General features: G+C 69.2%; 1 protein-coding gene and 1 pseudogene across 4 annotated transcripts; one reads left to right on the forward strand and one right to left on the reverse strand.

The window, feature by feature from the left end:
• Positions 1 to 5,608: 5,608 nt before the first annotated feature.
• Positions 5,609 to 24,432, reverse strand: MON1A (MON1 homolog A, secretory trafficking associated). Of its 4 annotated transcripts, none has more exons than XM_073645206.1 (6): positions 24,257 to 24,432; positions 23,847 to 23,957; positions 8,218 to 8,607; positions 7,379 to 8,144; positions 6,805 to 6,952; positions 5,609 to 6,184 (listed from the first exon to the last, which is right to left on the reverse strand). In XM_073645206.1, exons 2-6 carry the CDS (start codon positions 23,950 to 23,952, stop codon positions 6,044 to 6,046), a joined length of 1,551 nt encoding a protein of 516 aa, XP_073501307.1. In that variant the 5' UTR covers positions 23,953 to 23,957; positions 24,257 to 24,432; the 3' UTR covers positions 5,609 to 6,043. The 4 variants fall into 4 exon arrangements, with proteins under 4 accessions (XP_073501307.1, XP_073501306.1, XP_073501305.1 ...); XM_073645205.1 differs by having other exon boundaries at positions 24,193 to 24,432; XM_073645204.1 differs by having other exon boundaries at positions 23,847 to 24,432.
• Positions 24,397 to 24,790, forward strand: part of LOC141157665 (uncharacterized) — a 46,110-nt pseudogene continuing 45,716 nt past the window's right edge.

Genomic DNA, 24,790 nt, shown 5'->3' on the forward strand with positions numbered 1-24,790 from the left:
TGTCTGGAGGGAGAAGGCCTCCTGTGTATGTTTTGTCTCCAGACTAAGACAGGATACTGGATGCTGTCCAGCCTGTGTGACCACAGGACTGGCTGAGCAGAGACTTGTGCTAAAAGGACTGTTTACTTTGCTTTGCTTTTTGCCTGCACTGAAGGTTGTTTGATTGCATTTTACTTTCTGGCCAGTTTATGAAGCCAATAAACTGTACTGGACATTTAAAGGAACATGCCTCCTGTTTGCCTCACGTCGCACCTATGTGAGTACAATCCCTACCCGTTTATTTGTTGGTGATATCCATGCAGATGTGGGGAACACATGCCGCTCTAGCGCCTTCTTCCTGGTTGTTTCTTTTTCCCACCCCCTTGTATGTTTTTTTTAACTTTACTTAATAAAATTGTTATATTTTTTTACCATATTTGGCCTCTTTCGGTTTTATATCTTTGGTTTCAATGTTTCATAACCGATTGGTCAGTACAATCCAGTCTACACATGTATCCTGATTAGGAATCACTTACATTCCTCTCTTTAGGATTGTTCATCATTTCACGTGTATCATAATTTTAGTTTGAGTTTTTTTGTTTAAAAAAATCTCCTTATCTGTCTACCACCAACCCGTCCTCTCCACAGTGCTGCACCGCCCTACATCTCCTCATCTCTGTCTACCACCTACCCGTCCTCTCCACAGTGCTGCACCGCCCTACATCTCCTCCTCTTCTGTCTACCACCTACCAGTCCTCTCCACAGTGCTGCACCGCCCTACATCTCCTCCTCTTCTGTCTACCACCTACCAGTCCTCTCCACAGTGCTGCACCGCCCTACATCTCCTCCTCATTGGTCTACCACCTACCTGTCCTCTCCACAGTGCTGCACCACCAGACATCTCCTCATCTCTACCACCTACCCGTCCTCTGCCCAGTGCTTCACCACCCTAGATCTCCTCACCTCTACCACCTACCCGTCCTCTCCACAGTGCTGCACCGCCCTACATCTCCTCCTCATCTGTCTACCACCTACCCGTCCTCTCCACAGTGCTGCACCGCCCTACATCTCCTCCTCATCTGTCTATCACCTACCCATCCTCTCCCCAGTGCTTCACCACCCTAGATCTCCTCATCTCTGTCTACCACCTACCCGTCCTCTCCACAGTGCAGCACCACCCTACATCTCATCTCTGTCTACCACCTACCCGTCCTCTCCACAGTGCTTCACCACCCTACATCTCCTTATCTCTACCACCGACCCATCCTCTCCACAGTGCTGCACCGCCCTACATCTCATGTGTCTACCACCTACCTGTCCTCTCCACAGTGCTGCACCGCCCTACATCTCCTCATCTCTGTCTATCACCTACCCATCCTCTCCCCAGTGCTTCACCACCCTAGATCTCTTCCTCTCTACCACCTACCCATCCTCTGCCGAGTGCTTCACCACCCTACATCTCCTCATCTCTACCACCTACCCGTCCACTCCACAGTGCTGCACCACCCTACATCTCATCTCTATCTACCACCTACCTGTCCTCTCCACAGTGCTGCACCGCCCTACATCTCCTCATCTATCACCTACCTGTCCTCTCCACAGTGCTGCACCACCCTACATCTTCTCATCTGTCTATCACCTACCCATCCTCTGCCCAGTGCTTCACCACCCTAGATCTCCTCATCTCTACCACCTACCCGTCCTCTCCACAGTGCTGCACCACCCTACATCTCATCTCTGTCTACCACCTACCCGTCCTCTCCACAGTGCTGCACCACCCTACATCTCCTCCTCATCTCTGCCTACCACCTACCTGTCCTCTCCACAGTGCTGCACCGCCCTACATCTCCTCATCTCTGTCTATCACCTACCCATCTTCTCCCCAGTGCTTCACCACCCTACATCTCCTCATCTGTCTACCACCTACCCGTCTTCTCCCCAGTGCTTCACCACCCTACATCTCCTCATCTGTCTACCACCTATCCATCTTCTCCCCAGTGCTTCACCACCCTAGATCTCCTCATCTCTACCACCAACCCGTCCTCTGCCCAGTGCTTCACCAACCTAGATCTCCTCACCTCTACCACCAACCCGTCCTCTCCACAGTGCTTCACTGTCCTACATCTCATCTGTCTACCCCCTACCCGTCTTCTCCCCAGTGCTTCACCAACCTAGATCTCCTCACCTCTACCACCTACCCGTCCTCTCCACAGTGCAGCACCGCCCTACATCTCATCTCTGTCTACCACCTACCCGTCCTCTCCACAGTGCTTCACCACCCTACATCTCCTCATCTGTCTATCACCTACCCATCCTCTGCCCAGTGCTTCACCAACCTAGATCTCCTCACCTCTACCACCAACCCGTCCTCTCCACAGTGTTTCACCAACCTAGATCTCCTCACCTCTACCACCAACCCGTCCTCTCCACAGTGCTGCACCGTCCTACATCTCCTCCTCATCTCTGTCTACCACCTACCTGTCCTCTCCACAGTGCTGCACCACCCTACATCTCCTCCTCATCTGTCTACCACCTACCTGTCCTCTCCACAGTGCTGCACCGCCCTACATCTCCTCTTCATCTGTCTATCACTTACCCATCCTCTCCGTTTCGCTAATTTACCGCCTCTATAACCTGAGCCTCCCATCTCCAGGACTTCTTTTGTGCTGCATCAGTTCTCTGGAACACACTACCCCGGATAATCCGGTTAATTTCCAGTATGCAGTGTTCAGCGTGCTCTAAAAACACCTTTCTTTAGATTAGTGAGGTGATAGGCCAATTAACTATTCCCTGTTCTTCCTTCCTAACTTTTCCCCAGAATCTGTCCATCCTCATCTTTTGTATCCCCTCTGCTTCCTCATAGATTATAAGCAGGACCCTCCCTCCTCTTTGGTATTTGTTGAACTGTGTGTTACTCAATGTCTATTTTGCCTGTATATGTTCCCTCTGATGTGTACAGCGTTACAGAATATGTTGGCGCTATAAAAATAAAATTATTAAGCTCCACCCCCACTTCCTGTAGTGGCACAAAGCCCCGCCCCACTTCCTGTAGAGGCACAAAGCCACGCCCCACTTCCTGTAGAGGCACAAAGCCACGCCCCACTTCCTGTAGAGGCACAAAGCCCCACCCCACTTCCTGTAGAGGCACAAAGCCCCGCCCCACTTCCTGTAGAGGCACAAAGCCCCGCCTCCCATTTTGGTAATGCATCTGGGGTAGTTGCTGCCACAGTCGGACTCCTGAAGGTGCACAGGAGGAAGACGCCGTCTCTCCTCACATCATCTATCAGATCACAGTATGGGGGTCTGCTCACAGGACGGGAGCGCACCAAGTGTGGGGACGAGAACAAGGAGCTGCGGCTGCACAGATGGCAGCGCACGCGGGACACTGGGCCGCAGATCTGGACTCGCAGTTACGGTGTCAGACGCTTTTCTATTCGCCTTCTCATGGGCGACTGACTTTATACTTTGCACCGTCGCTGACTGTATGACAGTAAGAAATGTGCCGCATGTTACCAATCTACCAACAGTCCTACAGATGGATAAACGAGGGCGGGCAGCACTCCAGCGCCCGGCAATTCTCTCACTGCGTCTCTTTCCAATCCAAGCACCCGCTAGTGACGCAGGGTCCGTCTGAGGGTCCCGGGAAAGCGACCGGGAATTAACGGTATCAACATATCAGGGTTGTAAGAAAGCGACCGGCAGCACATTACATGTAATGTCATCCATGGAAGGGTCTAATCCGAAAAAACTCACCCCCCGCTCCTCGGACCGTGGCCACGAGCAGCACCCGCTGGATCCCCAGCTCCTCGGGCCGTCCCCGCGAGCAGCGCCCGCTCCTCGGGCCGTCCCCGCGAGCAGCGCCCGCTCCTCGGGCCGTCCCCGCGAGCAGCGCCCGCTCCTCGGGCCGTCCCCGCGAGCAGCGCCCGCTCCTCGGGCCGTCCCCGCGAGCAGCCCCCGCTCCTCGGGCCGTCCCCGCGAGCAGCCCCCGCTCCTCGGGCCGTCCCCGCGAGCAGCCCCCGCTCCTCGGGCCGTCCCCGCGAGCAGCCCCCGCTCCTCGGGCCGTCCCCGCGAGCAGCCCCCGCTCCTCGGGCCGTCCCCGCGAGCAGCCCCCACTGGGTCCCCTGCATCCCGGGCCGTCCCCACGGGTAGCGCCCCCCCCCCCCCCCTCCGCTTCCTGGGCCGTCCCCACGAACAGCGCCAGCTGGGTCCCCCACTCCCCGGGCCGTCCCCACGAACAGCGCCAGCTGGGTCCCCCGCTCCCAGGGCCGTCCCCACGAACAGCCCTCGCTGGGTCTCCCGCTCCTCGGGCCGTCCCCACGAGCGGCCCCCGCTGGGTCCCCCGTTCCTCGGGCCGTCCCCACGAGCGGCCCCCGCTGGGTCCCCCGTTCCTCGGGCCGTCCCCACGAGCGGCCCCCGCTGGGTCCCCCGTTCCTCGGGCCGTCCCCACGAGCGGCCCCCACTGGGTCCCCCGCTCCTCGGGCCGTCCCGAGCGGCCCCCGCTGGGTCCCCCGTTCCTCGGGCCGTCCCCACGAGCGGCCCCCGCTGGGTCCCCCGCTCCTCGGGCCGTCCCCACGAGCGGCCCCCGCTGGGTCCCCTGCTTCCCAGGCCGTCCACACGAGCGGCCCCCGCTGGGTCCCCCGCTCCCCGGGCCGTCCCCACGAGAAGCCCCAACTGGATCCCCCGCTCCTCGAGCCGTCCCCACGAGCAGCCCCAACTGGATCCCCCGCTCCTCGAGCCGTCCCCACAAGCAGCCCCAACTGGATCCCCCGCTCCTCGGGCTGTCCCCACGAGCAGCCCCAACTGGATCCCCCGCTCCTCGAGCCGTCCCCACAAGCAGCCCCAACTGGATCCCCCGCTCCCCGGGCCGTCCCCACGAGAAGCCCCAACTGGATCCCCCGCTCCTCGAGCCGTCCCCACGAGCAGCCCCAACTGGATCCCCCGCTCCTCGAGCCGTCCCCACAAGCAGCCCCAACTGGATCCCCCGCTCCTCGGGCTGTCCCCACGAGCAGCCCCCGCTCCTCGGGCTGTCCCCACGTGGGGCCCTCAACAGCAGCCTCGCCCGTACAGCGTACAAGCCTCTGAGAGCCAGGAGCCTCCGTCCTTGAATAAATGAACACCAGAATCCTGGACCTGTCCCTCCCCCTGCACGGTTCACATCACTGGAAATGAGACCATCTCCCATCTGAGCGCTGAGACCCCGATTCTAGTGTGGGGGTCACTTACTTTTCTCTTGGAGACATTTACATTTAATCCCTGGTTATCCTCCACGTTCTTGAGATGCTGCTGTGGTTGTTTGCGATTTTCCTCCATTGATCAGCGGGCGACGCTGCTGCTCATGACTACAGTGCAGCGGTGATACACAGGGGTTAATGAAAACTGCAAGAAAAACAATAAGTAAGTGACCCCGCGCCAGACCCGGGATCCGGCACTATTCAGATCGGGAGCAAGGACCTGGTGACAGGATCCCTAATTAATGAACATGCAGGAAAGTGAGCGCTGCCGGGAAGATCCGGCAAAATCCACAATCTGCACTGAACGTGGACGATGGTTAGATCCCAGCCCCCAGCTGACGGTTTCCATGGACTCACAGTAAGCAGAGATTTTGGAAATTCGTTATATTCGTGGATGAGGTTCATTACATTCCACAATGTGTTATCCTCCAGAGTGGCATTCACAATTCTGCTGTTACATTATACTCCCGCCAGATCACAGAACAAGTGACATGAGTTGGGGGGCTACAAACAATATGGCTGCTGCTGCCCCTGTTTTGTGCAGTGTTCATAGGTGAGTGACAGGAGGGGAGCAGTAGTGGCAGAACACGGATTGCTGCTCCTGTTACAATGTAGTGTTCACTATAAAGTCTGTGCATCCAGTGCAGCAGAAATCCCTCATGATGGATCAGATGCAGTCAATGTAATTGTCCCTGCGGAGGCTCCGCTGCTTGGCTTTTGGTGCGGGGTCCGTGCGGAGGCTCTGCTGCTTGGCTTTTGGCGCGGGGTCCGGGCACATGAGGATGCCACTGGATGGAGGCTGCACTTCTTTGATGGCGGCGGTCTCTGCGGCGTCAGTATGTGGGGGAGCTCAGGATGAACAGTTTCTCCTCCTCTTTGCGGATCCAGCGCAGGAGACGGGATACGCCATTCACAGCGGACGTCTTGCTTCCCAGGGGGCTGAAACAGGCGTAGAGTTCAAAGGCTTCGGTCACCTGCAGAGAGACGTGAGCGTGAGACAGAGGCGCTGCGGGAGTGAGTCAGAGGCGCTGCGGGAGCGAGTCAGAGGCGCTGCTGGAGCCAGACAGAGGCGCTGCGGGAGCGAGTCAGAGGCGCTGCCGGAGCCAGACAGAGGCGCTGCGGGAGCGAGTCAGAGGCGCTGCCGGAGCCAGTCAGAGGCGCTGCCGGAGCCAGACAGAGGCGCTGCCGGAGCCAGACAGAGGCGCTGCCGGAGCCAGACAGAGGCGCTGCCGGAGCCAGACAGAGGCGCTGCAGGAGCGTGGCAGGAGTCACAGCGACCACTGTCAGCAGCCGTGGATATTTTTCAGGTCAGAGCCTGCAGCCGCAGAGTCCGGCACTCGGGTCGTGCAATGCATGAAGCTTCACCATGGTCAGTGTCTCTACTTGCAGTGAGTGGGTGGGCACGATCCTGGTTACGGGGTCTCCGCGTCTCTTGCAGCAGGTGGACACAGCCAGGACACGGTTTTCAACCTCAATGCTCAAATGTACTGACAGCAAGCAGAGGTCTAACATGGTGAGAAGGCGACATAACTCGTCCTCTGAGGCTGCAGCAGTGGAGGCTCAGCCGGAGCGGCCCCGGGCCCCTGCTACTCACCCAGACCAGGACGTTCTCTCGGGGCCCCACGTGGTAGATGGTGGTGAGCGGGCGGGAGCTGCGGTGGGCGCGCCCGTGCAGGTGCTGGTACAGCGACACCAGGCGCTTCTGTTCTCCCTCCGTGTCGTACGGAGCGGCCATCGCCGGACTGCGGAGACATCAGGAACATTTACCCCGGTGTGGAGCCCTCTGACCCGTCTGTCTCTCCGCCGCGGCTCCTGACACTTTGTGCTTCGCCTCTGCTGCTGTCAGTGACCTGGAATATTTCCCTCCAGCGGCAGAAGCCAGTCCTGTGCACGGCTAGCCTGGATCCACCGCAGCGGCACAGGTCTGACGATAGCTTGTTACAATGTATCACTGCAATGTAGCCTCACAGAGGATAGCCTAGACTGATACAGTGTAACAAACCCCCAGCAGAGGGAAGAACGAGGACTGGACGGGTTCACAGCAAGCAGAGATCTTGACTCACAATGTATCAGAAAGCTGAGGATGATGAAGATTCAGAACATCCTGCCGAGTGCGGAGCTGCGGCTGCCGCCTTACACTGGGCGCCGCTGATCTCCGTCCTTCTCACCTGGTGAACAGCCCGGAGCTCTTGGATTTGTAGAGGAAGTGTCGGAGTTCTGGGATCCCGACTTGGGCGGCGTGGTACGGCGAGTTGGTCAGCGCCTCCGTCAGTGGCGCCCAGGTCCCGCGCTTCTCCAGCCGCTCCACGATCTTCCTCTTGCAGTCGGAGGCGGTGAAGAAGTCCTCGCGGTCGGTGGACACCATCAGGAGCAGCAGCTCCGGCTCGTGGCTCAGGTAGGAGATGTGAGTGTGGAAGAAGCCGGACGGGTTGAACTTTGGGAGACACACGGGCGTCCAGGCCTCGCCCTCCCGGAAGGAGCTGGAGGAGGTGACCAGGTTGAAGAGCAGGTGGATGTCGATGGGGTGCAGGTACTGCTCCTTCCTCCGGACCAGGGTGACCAGCTGCTGCTGGGACATCAGGATGGAGAACAGCAGGCTCCGGGCCTTGGCCTGCTGCAGACAGTAGGTGGCAGAGTCCCGCAGGGCGGGGGTCAGAGGAAGGCAGCGGACGGCGGCCAGGAGGAAGCTGGGGTCCGTGTCCATGGCGGCCAGCAGGTTGTCCGTGATGCGCTCGGAGCCGGAGAGCAGCCGCCGCAGGTCGTAGCTGGGTCTCTGCTGGAACAGGTGGTGGAGCTGCGTCCCGGTCACCAGGCTGACGACCTGGTAGTAAACGTAGAGCAGCTCCTGCGCCATCTCCTGCTCCGACTGCTGCGCGTGCGACACAGAGACCAGCACAAGCGGGGAGCGCCGCACAAACACCACCGCGTAGCCATCTGCGGGAGGAAAGCGGCACGTAACACAGGTACAATGCGGACCCCAGGATGTCAGAGCCCCTCCCCCACACACCTGCATGGATGGACCGGATGGCGTTCTTCTCAGTCTCCAGAAAGGATACGAGCGCCATCATGACCCCGGCCGTGCTGGACAGCGCCTCCTCTGACCGGAAGCGGGAATACACCGGCTTCCCTGCTTCGCTCAGCACAAACACGTGCTTCTGCTGCCGGTACCAGTCCTCCGCCGGCCGCGCTCCTCCGTCCCCCTCGTGGCTCATAGGCGGTGCGGAGTCCCCGGCGGTGTCGTCACTGACGCTCAGCTGCGTGCTCAGCTTACTGAAGTCATGCGTGATCTCCTCCATGCTCTCAGTGTCCCCCTCAGGCCCCGACCTCGCCTCCACCTCTCCGGTCAGGTCCTCGTAGGACTGAGCGTGGACAAACATGGCCTGGTCCTGGCCGGCCCCTGCGGAGAAAGTGCAGCCGTCAGAAAGGGCCGTCCACACTGCAGGCCCCACCCCCACGGAGCAGACACTCCCCCGCCCCACAGAGCAGACACTCCCCGCCCCCACGGAGCAGACACTCCCCGGCCTCGCCCCCGTGGAGCAGACACTCACCCGGCCCCGACCCCACAGAGCAGACACTCCCCCGCCCCACAGAGCAGACACTCCCCCGCCCCACAGAGCAGACACTCCCCGCCCCCACGGAGCAGACACTCCCCGGCCTCGCCCCCGTGGAGCAGACACTCACCCGGCCCCGACCCCACAGAGCAGACACTCCCCCGGCCTCGCCCCCACGGAGCAGACACTTCCCCGGCCCCACCCCCGCGGAGCAGACACTCACCTGGCCCCCGCCCCACAGAGCAGACATTCCCTGGCCTCACCCCCACGGAGCAGACACTTCCCCGGCCCCACCCCCGCGGAGCAGACACTCACCTGGCCCCCGCCCCACAGAGCAGACATTCCCTGGCCTCACCCCCACGGAGCAGACACTCACCCGGCCCCGACCCCACGGAGCAGACACTCACCCGGCCCCGACCCCACGGAGCAGACACTCACCAGGCCCCCGCCCCCACGGAGCAGACACTCACCAGGCCCCACGGAGCAGACACTCCCCGGCCTCGCCCTCACGGAGCAGACACTCACCCGGCCCCGACCCCACGGAGCAGACACTCACCCGGCCCCGACCCCACGGAGCAGACACTCACCCGGCCCCGACCCCACGGAGCAGACACTCACCCGGCCCCGCCCGCACAGAGCAGACACTCACCCGGCCCCGCCCCCACAGAGCAGACACTCACCCGGCCCCGCCCCCACGGAGCAGACACTCACCCGCCCCCACGGAGCAGACACTCACCCGCCCCCACGGAGCAGACACTCACCCGCCCCCACGGAGCAGACACTCACCCGGCCCCACGGAGCAGACACTCACCCGGCCCCACGGAGCAGACACTCACCCGGCCCCACGGAGCAGACACTCACCCGGCCCCGACCCCACGGAGCAGACACTCACCCGGCCCCCGCCCCCACGGAGCAGACACTCACCAGGCCCCCGCCCCCACGGAGCAGACACTCACCAGGCCCCACGGAGCAGACACTCACCAGGCCCCACGGAGCAGACACTCCCCGGCCTCGCCCCCACGGAGCAGACACTTCCCCGGCCCCACCCCCGCGGAGCAGACACTCACCTGGCCCCCGCCCCACAGAGCAGACATTCCCCGGCCTCGCCCCCATGGAGCAGACACTCACCCGGCCCCGACCCCACGGAGCAGACACTCACCCGGCCCCGCCCCCACAGAGCAGACACTCACCCGGCCCCGACCCCACGGAGCAGACACTCACCCGGCCCCACGGAGCAGACACTCACCCGGCCCCGACCCCACGGAGCAAACACTCACCCGGCCCCACGGAGCAGACACTCACCCGGCCCCACGGAGCAGACACTCACCCGGCCCCACGGAGCAGACACTCACCCGGCCCCCGCCCCCACGGAGCAGACACTCCCCACCCCCACGGAGCAGACATTCCCCGGCCTCGCCCCCGCGGAGCAGACACTCCCCGGCCCCGCCCCCGCGGAGCAGACACTCACCCGGCCCCGCCCCCGCGGAGCAGACACTCACCCGGCCCCGACCCCGCGGAGCAGACACTCACCCGGCCCCGACCCCGCGGAGCAGACACTCACCCGGCCCCGACCCCGCGGAGCAGACACTCACCCGGCCCCCGCCCCCACGGAGCAGACACTCACCCGGCCCCCGCCCCCACGGAGCAGACACTCACCCGGCCCCCGCCCCCACGGAGCAGACACTCACCCGGCCCCCGCCCCCCCGGAGCAGACACTCACCCGGCCCCCGCCCCCACGGAGCAGACACTCACCCGGCCCCCGCCCCCACGGAGCAGACACTCACCCGGCCCCCGCCCCCACGGAGCAGACACTCCCCGCCCCCACGGAGCAGACACTCCCCGCCCCCACGGAGCAGACACTCCCCGCCCCCACGGAGCAGACACTCACCCGGCCCCACGGAGCAGACACTCACCCGGCCCCACGGAGCAGACACTCACCCGGCCCCACGGAGCAGACACTCACCCGGCCCCACGGAGCAGACACTCACCCGGCCCCACGGAGCAGACACTCACCCGGCCCCACGGAGCAGACACTCACCCGCCCCCACGGAGCAGACACTCACCCGCCCCCACGGAGCAGACACTCCCCCGGCCCCCGCCCCCACGGAGCAGACACTCCCCCGGCCCCCGCCCCCACGGAGCAGACACTCCCCCGGCCCCCGCCCCCACGGAGCAGACACTCCCCCGGCCCCCGCCCCCACGGAGCAGACACTCCCCCGGCCCCCGCCCCCACGGAGCAGACACTCCCCCGGCCCCCGCCCCACGGAGCAGACACTCACCAGGCCCCACGGAGCAGACACTCACCCGGCCCCGACCCCACGGAGCAGACACTCACCCGGCCCCGCCCCCACGGAGCAGACACTCACCCGGCCCCGCCCCCACGGAGCAGACACTCCCCCGCCCCCACGGAGCAGACACTCCCCCGCCCCCACGGAGCAGACACTCCCCCGCCCCCACGGAGCAGACACTCACCCGGCCCCCGCCCCCACGGAGCAGACACTCACCCGGCCCCCGCCCCCACGGAGCAGACACTCACCCGGCCCCGCCCCCGCGGAGCAGACACTCACCCGGCCCCCGCGGAGCAGACACTCACCCGGCCCCCGCCCCCGTGGAGCAGACACTCACCCGGCCCCCGCCCCCGTGGAGCAGACACTCACCCGGCCCCCGCCCCCGTGGAGCAGACACTCACCCGGCCCCCGCGGAGCAGACATTCACCCGGCCCCCGCCCCCGTGGAGCAGACATTCACCCGGCCCCGGCCCCCGTGGAGCAGACATTCCCCGGCCTCGCCCCCGTGGAGCAGACATTCCCCGGCCTCGCCCCCGTGGAGCAGACACTCACCCGGCCCCACAGAGCAGACACTCACCCGGCCCCGCCCCCACGGAGCAGACACTCACCCGCCCCCACGGAGCAGACACTCACCCGGCCCCACGGAGCAGACACTCACCCGGCCCCACGGAGCAGACACTCACCCGGCCCCACGGAGCAGACACTCACCCGGCCCCACGGAGCAGACACTCACCCGGCCCCACGGAGCAGACACTCACCCGGCCCCCGCCCCCACGGAGCAGACACTCACCAGGCCCCCGCCCCCACGGAGCAGACACTCACCAGGCCCCACGGAGCAGACACTCACCAGGCCCCACGGAGCAGACACTCCCCGGCCTCGCCCCCACGGAGCAGACACTTCCCCGGCCCCACCCCCGCGGAGCAGACACTCACCTGGCCCCCGCCCCACAGAGCAGACATTCCCCGGCCTCGCCCCCATGGAGCAGACACTCACCCGGCCCCGACCCCACGGAGCACTCACCCGGCCCCGACCCCACGGAGCAGACACTCACCCGGCCCCGCCCCCACAGAGCAGACACTCACCCGGCCCCGACCCCACGGAGCAGACACTCACCCGGCCCCACGGAGCAGACACTCACCCGGCCCCGACCCCACGGAGCAAACACTCACCCGGCCCCACGGAGCAGACACTCACCCGGCCCCACGGAGCAGACACTCACCCGGCCCCACGGAGCAGACACTCACCCGGCCCCCGCCCCCACGGAGCAGACACTCCCCACCCCCACGGAGCAGACATTCCCCGGCCTCGCCCCCGCGGAGCAGACACTTCCCCGGCCCCGCCCCCGCGGAGCAGACACTCACCCGGCCCCGCCCCCGCGGAGCAGACACTCACCCGGCCCCGACCCCGCGGAGCAGACACTCACCCGGCCCCGACCCCGCGGAGCAGACACTCACCCGGCCCCGACCCCACGGAGCAGACACTCACCCGGCCCCGACCCCACGGAGCAGACACTCACCCGGCCCCCGACCCCACGGAGCAGACACTCACCCGGCCCCCGACCCCACGGAGCAGACACTCACCCGGCCCCCGCCCCCACGGAGCAGACACTCACCCGGCCCCCGCCCCCACGGAGCAGACACTCACCCGGCCCCCGCCCCCACGGAGCAGACACTCACCCGGCCCCCGCCCCCACGGAGCAGACACTCACCCGGCCCCGCCCCCACGGAGCAGACACTCACCCGGCCCCGACCCCACGGAGCAGACACTCACCCGGCCCCCGCCCCCACGGAGCAGACACTCACCCGGCCCCCGCCCCCACGGAGCAGACACTCACCCGGCCCCCGCCCCCACGGAGCAGACACTCCCCGCCCCCACGGAGCAGACACTCCCCGCCCCCACGGAGCAGACACTCCCCGCCCCCACGGAGCAGACACTCCCCCGGCCCCCGCGGAGCAGACACTCCCCGCCCCCACGGAGCAGACACTCCCCGCCCCCACGGAGCAGACACTCACCCGGCCCCCGACCCCACGGAGCAGACACTCCCCGCCCCCACGGAGCAGACACTCACCCGGCCCCGACCCCACGGAGCAGACACTCACCCGGCCCCCGACCCCACGGAGCAGACACTCACCCGGCCCCCGACCCCACGGAGCAGACACTCACCCGGCCCCCGACCCCACGGAGCAGACACTCACCCGGCCCCCGCCCCCACGGAGCAGACAGTCACCCGGCCCCCGCCCCCACGGAGCAGACACTCACCCGGCCCCCGCCCCCACGGAGCAGACACTCACCCGGCCCCCGCCCCCACGGAGCAGACACTCACCCGGCCCCCGCCCCCACGGAGCAGACACTCACCCGGCCCCCGCCCCCACGGAGCAGACACTCACCCGGCCCCGACCCCACGGAGCAGACACTCACCCGGCCCCGACCCCACGGAGCAGACACTCACCCGGCCCCGACCCCACGGAGCAGACACTCACCCGGCCCCGACCCCACGGAGCAGACACTCACCCGGCCCCCGCCCCCACGGAGCAGACACTCCCCGCCCCCACGGAGCAGACACTCCCCGCCCCCACGGAGCAGACACTCACCCGGCCCCACGGAGCAGACACTCACCTGGCCCCACGGAGCAGACACTCACCCGGCCCCACGGAGCAGACACTCACCCGCCCCCACGGAGCAGACACTCACCCGGCCCCCGCCCCCACGGAGCAGACACTCACCCGGCCCCCGCCCCCACGGAGCAGACACTCACCCGGCCCCGACCCCACGGAGCACTCACCCGGCCCCGACCCCACGGAGCAGACACTCACCCGGCCCCGCCCCCACAGAGCAGACACTCACCCGGCCCCGACCCCACGGAGCAGACACTCACCCGGCCCCACGGAGCAGACACTCACCCGGCCCCGACCCCACGGAGCAAACACTCACCCGGCCCCACGGAGCAGACACTCACCCGGCCCCACGGAGCAGACACTCACCCGGCCCCACGGAGCAGACACTCACCCGGCCCCCGCCCCCACGGAGCAGACACTCCCCACCCCCACGGAGCAGACATTCCCCGGCCTCGCCCCCGCGGAGCAGACACTCCCCGGCCCCGCCCCCGCGGAGCAGACACTCACCCGGCCCCGCCCCCGCGGAGCAGACACTCACCCGGCCCCGACCCCGCGGAGCAGACACTCACCCGGCCCCGACCCCACGGAGCAGACACTCACCCGGCCCCGACCCCACGGAGCAGACACTCACCCGGCCCCCGACCCCACGGAGCAGACACTCACCCGGCCCCCGACCCCACGGAGCAGACACTCACCCGGCCCCACGGAGCAGACACTCACCCGGCCCCACGGAGCAGACACTCACCCGGCCCCACGGAGCAGACACTCACCCGCCCCCACGGAGCAGACACTCACCCGCCCCCACGGAGCAGACACTCACCCGCCCCCACGGAGCAGACACTCCCCCGGCCCCCGCCCCCACGGAGCAGACACTCCCCCGGCCCCCGCCCCCACGGAGCAGACACTCCCCCGGCCCCCGCCCCCACGGAGCAGACACTCCCCCGGCCCCCGCCCCCACGGAGCAGACACTCCCCCGGCCCCCGCCCCCACGGAGCAGACACTCACCAGGCCCCACGGAGCAGACACTCACCCGGCCCCGACCCCACGGAGCAGACACTCACCCGGCCCCGCCCCCACGGAGCAGACACTCACCCGGCCCCGCCCCCACGGAGCAGACACTCCCCCGGCCCCGCCCCCACGGAGCAGACACTCCCCCGCCCCCACGGAGCAGACACTCCCCCGCCCCCACGGAGCAGACACTCCCCCGCCCCCACGGAGCAGACACTCACCCGGCCCCCGCCCCCACGGAGCAGACACTCACCCGGCCCCCGCCCCCACGGAGCAGACACTCACCCGGCCCCGCCCCCGCGGAGCAGACACTCACCCGGCCCCCGCGGAGCAGACACTCACCCGGCCCCCGCCCCCGTGGAGCAGACACTCACCCGGCCCCCGCCCCCGTGGAGCAGACACTCACCCGGCCCCCGCCCCCGTGGAGCAGACACTCACCCGGCCCCCGCGGAGCAGACATTCACCCGGCCCCCGCCCCCGTGGAGCAGACATTCACCCGGCCCCGGCCCCCGTGGAGCAGACATTCCCCGGCCTCGCCCCCGTGGAGCAGACATTCCCCGGCCTCGCCCCCGTGGAGCAGACACTCACCCGGCCCCACAGAGCAGACACTCACCCGGCCCCGCCCCCACGGAGCAGACACTCACCCGCCCCCACGGAGCAGACACTCACCCGGCCCCACGGAGCAGACACTCACCCGGCCCCACGGAGCAGACACTCACCCGGCCCCACGGAGCAGACACTCACCCGGCCCCACGGAGCAGACACTCACCCGGCCCCACGGAGCAGACACTCACCCGGCCCCCGCCCCCACGGAGCAGACACTCACCAGGCCCCCGCCCCCACGGAGCAGACACTCACCAGGCCCCACGGAGCAGACACTCACCAGGCCCCACGGAGCAGACACTCCCCGGCCTCGCCCCCACGGAGCAGACACTTCCCCGGCCCCACCCCCGCGGAGCAGACACTCACCTGGCCCCCGCCCCACAGAGCAGACATTCCCCGGCCTCGCCCCCATGGAGCAGACACTCACCCGGCCCCGACCCCACGGAGCACTCACCCGGCCCCGACCCCACGGAGCAGACACTCACCCGGCCCCGCCCCCACAGAGCAGACACTCACCCGGCCCCGACCCCACGGAGCAGACACTCACCCGGCCCCACGGAGCAGACACTCACCCGGCCCCGACCCCACGGAGCAAACACTCACCCGGCCCCACGGAGCAGACACTCACCCGGCCCCACGGAGCAGACACTCACCCGGCCCCACGGAGCAGACACTCACCCGGCCCCCGCCCCCACGGAGCAGACACTCCCCACCCCCACGGAGCAGACATTCCCCGGCCTCGCCCCCGCGGAGCAGACACTTCCCCGGCCCCGCCCCCGCGGAGCAGACACTCACCCGGCCCCGCCCCCGCGGAGCAGACACTCACCCGGCCCCGACCCCGCGGAGCAGACACTCACCCGGCCCCGACCCCGCGGAGCAGACACTCACCCGGCCCCGACCCCACGGAGCAGACACTCACCCGGCCCCGACCCCACGGAGCAGACACTCACCCGGCCCCCGACCCCACGGAGCAGACACTCACCCGGCCCCCGACCCCACGGAGCAGACACTCACCCGGCCCCCGCCCCCACGGAGCAGACACTCACCCGGCCCCCGCCCCCACGGAGCAGACACTCACCCGGCCCCCGCCCCCACGGAGCAGACACTCACCCGGCCCCCGCCCCCACGGAGCAGACACTCACCCGGCCCCGCCCCCACGGAGCAGACACTCACCCGGCCCCGACCCCACGGAGCAGACACTCACCCGGCCCCCGCCCCCACGGAGCAGACACTCACCCGGCCCCCGCCCCCACGGAGCAGACACTCACCCGGCCCCCGCCCCCACGGAGCAGACACTCCCCGCCCCCACGGAGCAGACACTCCCCGCCCCCACGGAGCAGACACTCCCCCGGCCCCCGCGGAGCAGACACTCCCCGCCCCCACGGAGCAGACACTCCCCGCCCCCACGGAGCAGACACTCACCCGGCCCCCGACCCCACGGAGCAGACACTCCCCGCCCCCACGGAGCAGACACTCACCCGGCCCCGACCCCACGGAGCAGACACTCACCCGGCCCCCGACCCCACGGAGCAGACACTCACCCGGCCCCCGACCCCACGGAGCAGACACTCACCCGGCCCCCGACCCCACGGAGCAGACACTCACCCGGCCCCCGCCCCCACGGAGCAGACAGTCACCCGGCCCCCGCCCCCACGGAGCAGACACTCACCCGGCCCCCGCCCCCACGGAGCAGACACTCACCCGGCCCCCGCCCCCACGGAGCAGACACTCACCCGGCCCCCGCCCCCACGGAGCAGACACTCACCCGGCCCCCGCCCCCACGGAGCAGACACTCACCCGGCCCCGACCCCACGGAGCAGACACTCACCCGGCCCCGACCCCACGGAGCAGACACTCACCCGGCCCCGACCCCACGGAGCAGACACTCACCCGGCCCCGACCCCACGGAGCAGACACTCACCCGGCCCCCGCCCCCACGGAGCAGACACTCCCCGCCCCCACGGAGCAGACACTCCCCGCCCCCACGGAGCAGACACTCACCCGGCCCCACGGAGCAGACACTCACCTGGCCCCACGGAGCAGACACTCACCCGGCCCCACGGAGCAGACACTCACCCGCCCCCACGGAGCAGACACTCACCCGGCCCCCGCCCCCACGGAGCAGACACTCACCCGGCCCCCGCCCCCACGGAGCAGACACTCACCCGGCCCCGACCCCACGGAGCACTCACCCGGCCCCGACCCCACGGAGCAGACACTCACCCGGCCCCGCCCCCACAGAGCAGACACTCACCCGGCCCCGACCCCACGGAGCAGACACTCACCCGGCCCCACGGAGCAGACACTCACCCGGCCCCGACCCCACGGAGCAAACACTCACCCGGCCCCACGGAGCAGACACTCACCCGGCCCCACGGAGCAGACACTCACCCGGCCCCACGGAGCAGACACTCACCCGGCCCCCGCCCCCACGGAGCAGACACTCCCCACCCCCACGGAGCAGACATTCCCCGGCCTCGCCCCCGCGGAGCAGACACTCCCCGGCCCCGCCCCCGCGGAGCAGACACTCACCCGGCCCCGCCCCCGCGGAGCAGACACTCACCCGGCCCCGACCCCGCGGAGCAGACACTCACCCGGCCCCGACCCCACGGAGCAGACACTCACCCGGCCCCGACCCCACGGAGCAGACACTCACCCGGCCCCCGACCCCACGGAGCAGACACTCACCCGGCCCCCGACCCCACGGAGCAGACACTCACCCGGCCCCACGGAGCAGACACTCACCCGGCCCCACGGAGCAGACACTCACCCGGCCCCACGGAGCAGACACTCACCCGCCCCCACGGAGCAGACACTCACCCGCCCCCACGGAGCAGACACTCACCCGCCCCCACGGAGCAGACACTCCCCCGGCCCCCGCCCCCACGGAGCAGACACTCCCCCGGCCCCCGCCCCCACGGAGCAGACACTCCCCCGGCCCCCGCCCCCACGGAGCAGACACTCACCCGCCCCCACGGAGCAGACACTCACCCGCCCCCACGGAGCAGACACTCCCCCGGCCCCCGCCCCCACGGAGCAGACACTCCCCCGGCCCCCGCCCCCACGGAGCAGACACTCACCCGGCCCCGACCCCACGGAGCAGACACTCACCCGGCCCCGACCCCACGGAGCAGACACTCACCCGGCCCCGACCCCACGGAGCAGACACTCACCCGGCCCCGACCCCACGGAGCAGACACTCACCCGGCCCCCGCCCCCACGGAGCAGACACTCCCCGCCCCCACGGAGCAGACACTCCCCGCCCCCACGGAGCAGACACTCACCCGGCCCCACGGAGCAGACACTCACCTGGCCCCACGGAGCAGACACTCACCCGGCCCCACGGAGCAGACACTCACCCGCCCCCACGGAGCAGACACTCACCCGGCCCCCGCCCCCACGGAGCAGACACTCACCCGGCCCCCGCCCCCACGGAGCAGACACTCACCCGGCCCCGACCCCACGGAGCACTCACCCGGCCCCGACCCCACGGAGCAGACACTCACCCGGCCCCGCCCCCACAGAGCAGACACTCACCCGGCCCCGACCCCACGGAGCAGACACTCACCCGGCCCCACGGAGCAGACACTCACCCGGCCCCGACCCCACGGAGCAAACACTCACCCGGCCCCACGGAGCAGACACTCACCCGGCCCCACGGAGCAGACACTCACCCGGCCCCACGGAGCAGACACTCACCCGGCCCCCGCCCCCACGGAGCAGACACTCCCCACCCCCACGGAGCAGACATTCCCCGGCCTCGCCCCCGCGGAGCAGACACTCCCCGGCCCCGCCCCCGCGGAGCAGACACTCACCCGGCCCCGCCCCCGCGGAGCAGACACTCACCCGGCCCCGACCCCGCGGAGCAGACACTCACCCGGCCCCGACCCCACGGAGCAGACACTCACCCGGCCCCGACCCCACGGAGCAGACACTCACCCGGCCCCCGACCCCACGGAGCAGACACTCACCCGGCCCCCGACCCCACGGAGCAGACACTCACCCGGCCCCACGGAGCAGACACTCACCCGGCCCCACGGAGCAGACACTCACCCGGCCCCACGGAGCAGACACTCACCCGCCCCCACGGAGCAGACACTCACCCGCCCCCACGGAGCAGACACTCCCCCGGCCCCCGCCCCCACGGAGCAGACACTCCCCCGGCCCCCGCCCCCACGGAGCAGACACTCCCCCGGCCCCCGCCCCCACGGAGCAGACACTCCCCCGGCCCCCGCCCCCACGGAGCAGACACTCACCAGGCCCCACGGAGCAGACACTCACCCGGCCCCGACCCCACGGAGCAGACACTCACCCGGCCCCGCCCCCACGGAGCAGACACTCACCCGGCCCCGCCCCCACGGAGCAGACACTCCCCCGGCCCCGCCCCCACGGAGCAGACACTCCCCCGCCCCCACGGAGCAGACACTCCCCCGCCCCCACGGAGCAGACACTCCCCCGCCCCCACGGAGCAGACACTCACCCGGCCCCCGCCCCCACGGAGCAGACACTCACCCGGCCCCCGCCCCCACGGAGCAGACACTCACCCGGCCCCCGCCCCCACGGAGCAGACACTCACCCGGCCCCCGCCCCCACGGAGCAGACACTCACCCGGCCCCCGCCCCCACGGAGCAGACACTCACCCGGCCCCGACCCCACGGAGCAGACACTCACCCGGCCCCGACCCCACGGAGCAGACACTCACCCGGCCCCCGCCCCCACGGAGCAGACACTCACCCGGCCCCCGCCCCCACGGAGCAGACACTCACCCGGCCCCCGCCCCCACGGAGCAGACACTCACCTGGCCCCACGGAGCAGACACTCCCCGCCCCCACGGAGCAGACACTCCCCCGGCCCCCGCCCCCACGGAGCAGACACTCCCCGCCCCCACGGAGCAGACACTCCCCGCCCCCACGGAGCAGACACTCACCCGGCCCCCGACCCCACGGAGCAGACACTCACCGCCCCCACGGAGCAGACACTCACCCGGCCCCGACCCCACGGAGCAGACACTCACCCGGCCCCCGACCCCACGGAGCAGACACTCACCCGGCCCCCGACCCCACGGAGCAGACACTCACCCGGCCCCCGCCCCCACGGAGCAGACACTCACCCGGCCCCCGCCCCCACGGAGCAGACACTCACCCGGCCCCCGCCCCCACGGAGCAGACACTCACCCGGCCCCCGCCCCCACGGAGCAGACACTCACCCGGCCCCCGCCCCCACGGAGCAGACACTCACCCGGCCCCCGCCCCCACGGAGCAGACACTCACCCGGCCCCGACCCCACGGAGCAGACACTCACCCGGCCCCGACCCCACGGAGCAGACACTCACCCGGCCCCGACCCCACGGAGCAGACACTCACCCGGCCCCGACCCCACGGAGCAGACACTCACCCGGCCCCCGCCCCCACGGAGCAGACACTCACCCGGCCCCCGCCCCCACGGAGCAGACACTCCCCGCCCCCACGGAGCAGACACTCCCCGCCCCCACGGAGCAGACACTCACCCGGCCCCACGGAGCAGACACTCACCCGGCCCCACGGAGCAGACACTCACCCGGCCCCACGGAGCAGACACTCACCCGGCCCCACGGAGCAGACACTCACCCGGCCCCACGGAGCAGACACTCACCCGGCCCCACGGAGCAGACACTCACCCGGCCCCACGGAGCAGACACTCCCCCGGCCCCCGCCCCCACGGAGCAGACACTCCCCCGGCCCCCGCCCCCACGGAGCAGACACTCACCCGGCCCCGACCCCACGGAGCAGACACTCCCCCGGCCCCCGCCCCCACGGAGCAGACACTCCCCCGGCCCCCGCCCCCACGGAGCAGACACTCCCCCGGCCCCCGCCCCCACGGAGCAGACACTCCCCCGGCCCCCACGGAGCAGACACTCCCCCGGCCCCGCCCCCACGGAGCAGACACTCACCAGGCCCCCGCCCCCACGGAGCAGACACTCACCAGGCCCCACGGAGCAGACACTCACCCGGCCCCGACCCCACGGAGCAGACACTCACCCGGCCCCGCCCCCACGGAGCAGACACTCACCCGGCCCCGCCCCCACAGAGCAGACACTCACCCGGCCCCGCCCCCACGGAGCAGACACTCCCCCGGCCCCCGCCCCCACGGAGCAGACACTCCCCCGGCCCCCGCCCCCACGGAGCAGACACTCCCCGCCCCCACGGAGCAGACACTCACCCGGCCCCGCCCCCGCGGAGCAGACACTTCCCCGGCCCCGCCCCCGCGGAGCAGACACTCACCCGGCCCCCGCGGAGCAGACACTCACCCGGCCCCCGCCCCCGTGGAGCAGACACTCACCCGGCCCCCGCGGAGCAGACACTCACCCGGCCCCCGCCCCCGTGGAGCAGACATTCACCCGGCCCCCGCCCCCGTGGAGCAGACATTCACCCGGCCCCCGCCCCCGTGGAGCAGACATTCACCCGGCCCCCGCCCCCGTGGAGCAGACATTCCCCGGCCTCGCCCCCGTGGAGCAGACATTCCCCGGCCTCGCCCCCGTGGAGCAGACACTCACCCGGCCCCACAGAGCAGACACTCACCCGCCCCTGCCCCACAGAGCAGACATTCCCCGGCCCCACCCCCACAGAGCAGACAGTCACCCGGCCCCCGCGGAGCAGACATTCCCCGGCCACACCCCCACAGAGCAGACAGTCACCCGGCCCCCACCCCCAGAGAGCAGACACTCACCCGGCTCCGCCCCCTGGATCAGACACTCACCCGGCGCCGCCCCCACAGAGCAGACACTCACCCTGCCTCCGCGGAGCAGACACTCACCCGGTCCCCGCCCCCACGGAGCAGACACTCCCCGGCCTCGCCTCCACGGAGCAGACACTTCCCCGGCCACACCCCCACAGAGCAGACAGTCACCCGGCCCCCACCCCCACAGAGCAGACACTCACCCGGCTCCGCCCCCTGGAGCAGACACTCACCCGGCGCCGCCCCCACAGAGCAGACACTCACCCTGCCTCCGCGGAGCAGACACTCACCCGGCCCCCGCCCCCACGGAGCAGACACTCCCCGGCCTCGCCCCCGCGGAGCAGACACTTCCCCGGCCCCTCCCCCGCGGAGCAGACACTCACACAGCCCCTGCGGAGCAGACATTCCCCGGCCCCCGCCCCCGTGGAGCAGACATTCCCCGGCCTCGCCCCCGTGGAGCAGACATTCCCCGGCCTCGCCCCCGTGGAGCAGACATTCCCCGGCCTCGCCCCCGTGGAGCAGACACTTACCCGCCCCTGCCCCACAGAGCAGACATTCCCCGGCCCCCGCGGAGCAGACATTCCCCGGCCCCGCCCCCGCAGAGCAGACACTCACGCAGCCCCCGCCCCCGTGGAGCAGACATTCCCCGGCCTCGCCCCCGTGGAGCAGACAGTCCCCGGCCTCGCCCCCGTGGAGCAGACAGTCCCCGGCCTCGCCCCCGTGGAGCAGACATTCCCCGGCCTCGCCCCCGTGGAGCAGACATTCCCCGGCCTCGCCCCCGTGGAGCAGACACTTACCCGCCCCTGCCCCACAGAGCAGACATTCCCCGGCCCCCGCGGAGCAGACATTCCCCGGCCCCGCCCCCGCAGAGCAGACACTCACGCAGCCCCCGCCCCCGTGGAGCAGACATTCCCCGGCCTCGCCCCCGTGGAGCAGACATTCCCCGGCCTCGCCCCCGTGGAGCAGACAGTCCCCGGCCTCGCCCCCGTGGAGCAGACAGTCCCCGGCCTCGCCCCCGTGGAGCAGACACTTACCCGCCCCTGCCCCACAGAGCAGACATTCCCCGGCCCCCGCGGAGCAGACATTCCCCGGCCCCGCCCCCGCAGAGCAGACACTCACGCAGCCCCCGCCCCCGTGGAGCAGACATTCCCCGGCCTCGCCCCCGTGGAGCAGACATTCCCCGGCCTCGCCCCCGTGGAGCAGACACTCACCCGCCCCTGCCCCACAGAGCAGACAGTCACCCGGCCCCCGCGGAGCAGACAGTCACCCGGCCCCCGCGGAGCAGACATTCCCCGGCCCCGCCCCCGCGGAGCAGACACTCACCCAGCCCCCGCCCCCGTGGAGCAGACATTCCCCGGCCTCGCCCCCGTGGAGCAGACATTCCCCGGCCTCGCCCCCGTGGAGCAGACAGTCCCCGGCCTCGCCCCCGTGGAGCAGACAGTCCCCGGCCTCGCCGCCGTGGAGCAGACAGTCCCCGGCCTCGCCGCCATGGAGCAGACAGTCCCCGGCCTCGCCCCCGTGGAGCAGACATTCCCCGGCCTCGCCCCCGCGGAGCAGACACTCACCCGGCCCCCGCGGAGCAGACATTCCCCGGCCCCACCCCCACAGAGCAGACAGTCACCCGGCCCCCGCGGAGCAGACATTCCCCGGCCACACCCCCACAGAGCAGACACTCACCCGGCTCCGCCTCCTGGAGCAGACACTCCCTGGCCCCGCCCCCACAGAGCAGACACTCACCCGGCCCCCACCCCCACAGAGCAGACACTCACCCGGCCCCCACAGAGCAGACACTCACCCAGCTCCGCCCCCTGGTGCAGACACTCACCCAGCCCCACCCCCCACAGAGCAGACACTCACCCAGCTCCGCCCCCTGGAGTAGTGCGGGGGCTGGGCTGTCGCTCCGCTCGCGGCCTCGCTCTGCCGTCCTCTCGCCATCCCAGCTCTTCTTCACATCAGAGGCCATAAACTCTGCACCAGAGACAGACGCCATTACTGCCGCGCCGGGGAGACGCTGTGCGCCGGACTACAACTCCCAGCAGCAGCAGCACCGCCTCCCCAGGGCCAGAACCAAGCACCCCGGGCTCCGCAGAGAGCACCACAAGTCCCAGCACATCCCCAGTTGTGGCTACTCAGGTGGGGACTTGTGGCGCCCCCACTGCCTGACATGCAGGACCCACAGACCCCTTATGACCGCAGCACATACACTGTACGGCCGCCCGGCGCCGCAGGGGCACTACTACTCCCAGCATGACGCGCACGGCCCTCACATCCTCCGGCTTCCGCCTCTCCTCCGCGGGACTACGCTTCCCGGCATCCCCCGCTCTTCCCCGCGCGCTGCATTTCGGGACTTGTAGTCCACACCGCGCCGCTTCCGTTGTTTTTGAAGCGTGAACACTGCAGTACCCGTGATGCATCGCGGAAGAAGCGAGTGACGTATTTCCGCTCCACAGCGGAAGTGTCTGTTGTCTGCTTGAGAGAGAGGGACGGAGAGGAGCGGAGGCGCCGCGGCGTGGACGGGTGATCGCTGCGTGTGCGGGGCCGCTGGGGCTTGTAGTTCTACCATCCAGGTGAAGCTGGCAGCGCCGCCACCGCCCGTATATCGTGGGTCAGGAGCAGAGGATGCTGGGAGCGCTCCCTTGCGTTGCTGGGACTTGCTGTCCTGTCACACATTACTTCTGGCTCCGCCCCTCGTCTGCCGCCATCTTTGTATTTGCTCCTCTCGTTCTCGCGGGTTTTATTATTTTTCTGTCGGTTTCAGCAGAATTCGGGGCTGGCAGCAGAGGCCTCCTTGGAGGGAGCCG

Source organism: Phyllobates terribilis, unplaced genomic scaffold (genome assembly GCF_046119375.1).
Source record: "Phyllobates terribilis strain yellow unplaced genomic scaffold, ASM4611937v1 Scaffold_8__6_contigs__length_399053987, whole genome shotgun sequence".
In the NCBI taxonomy this organism is placed as follows: Eukaryota; Metazoa; Chordata; class Amphibia; order Anura; family Dendrobatidae; genus Phyllobates; species Phyllobates terribilis.

Coding starts and splice junctions, on each gene's coding strand:
- MON1A (XM_073645204.1), bottom strand. CDS start 23,979: ATGGCGTCTGTCTCTGGTGCAGAGTTTATGGCCTCTGATGTGAAGAAG. Junction 6,953..7,378: donor AGCTCCGGGCTGTTCACCAG/GTGAGAAGGACG, acceptor ATGTCTCCGCAG/TCCGGCGATGGCCGCTCCGT. Junction 6,185..6,804: donor GAGAGAACGTCCTGGTCTGG/GTGAGTAGCAGG, acceptor GTCTCTCTGCAG/GTGACCGAAGCCTTTGAACT.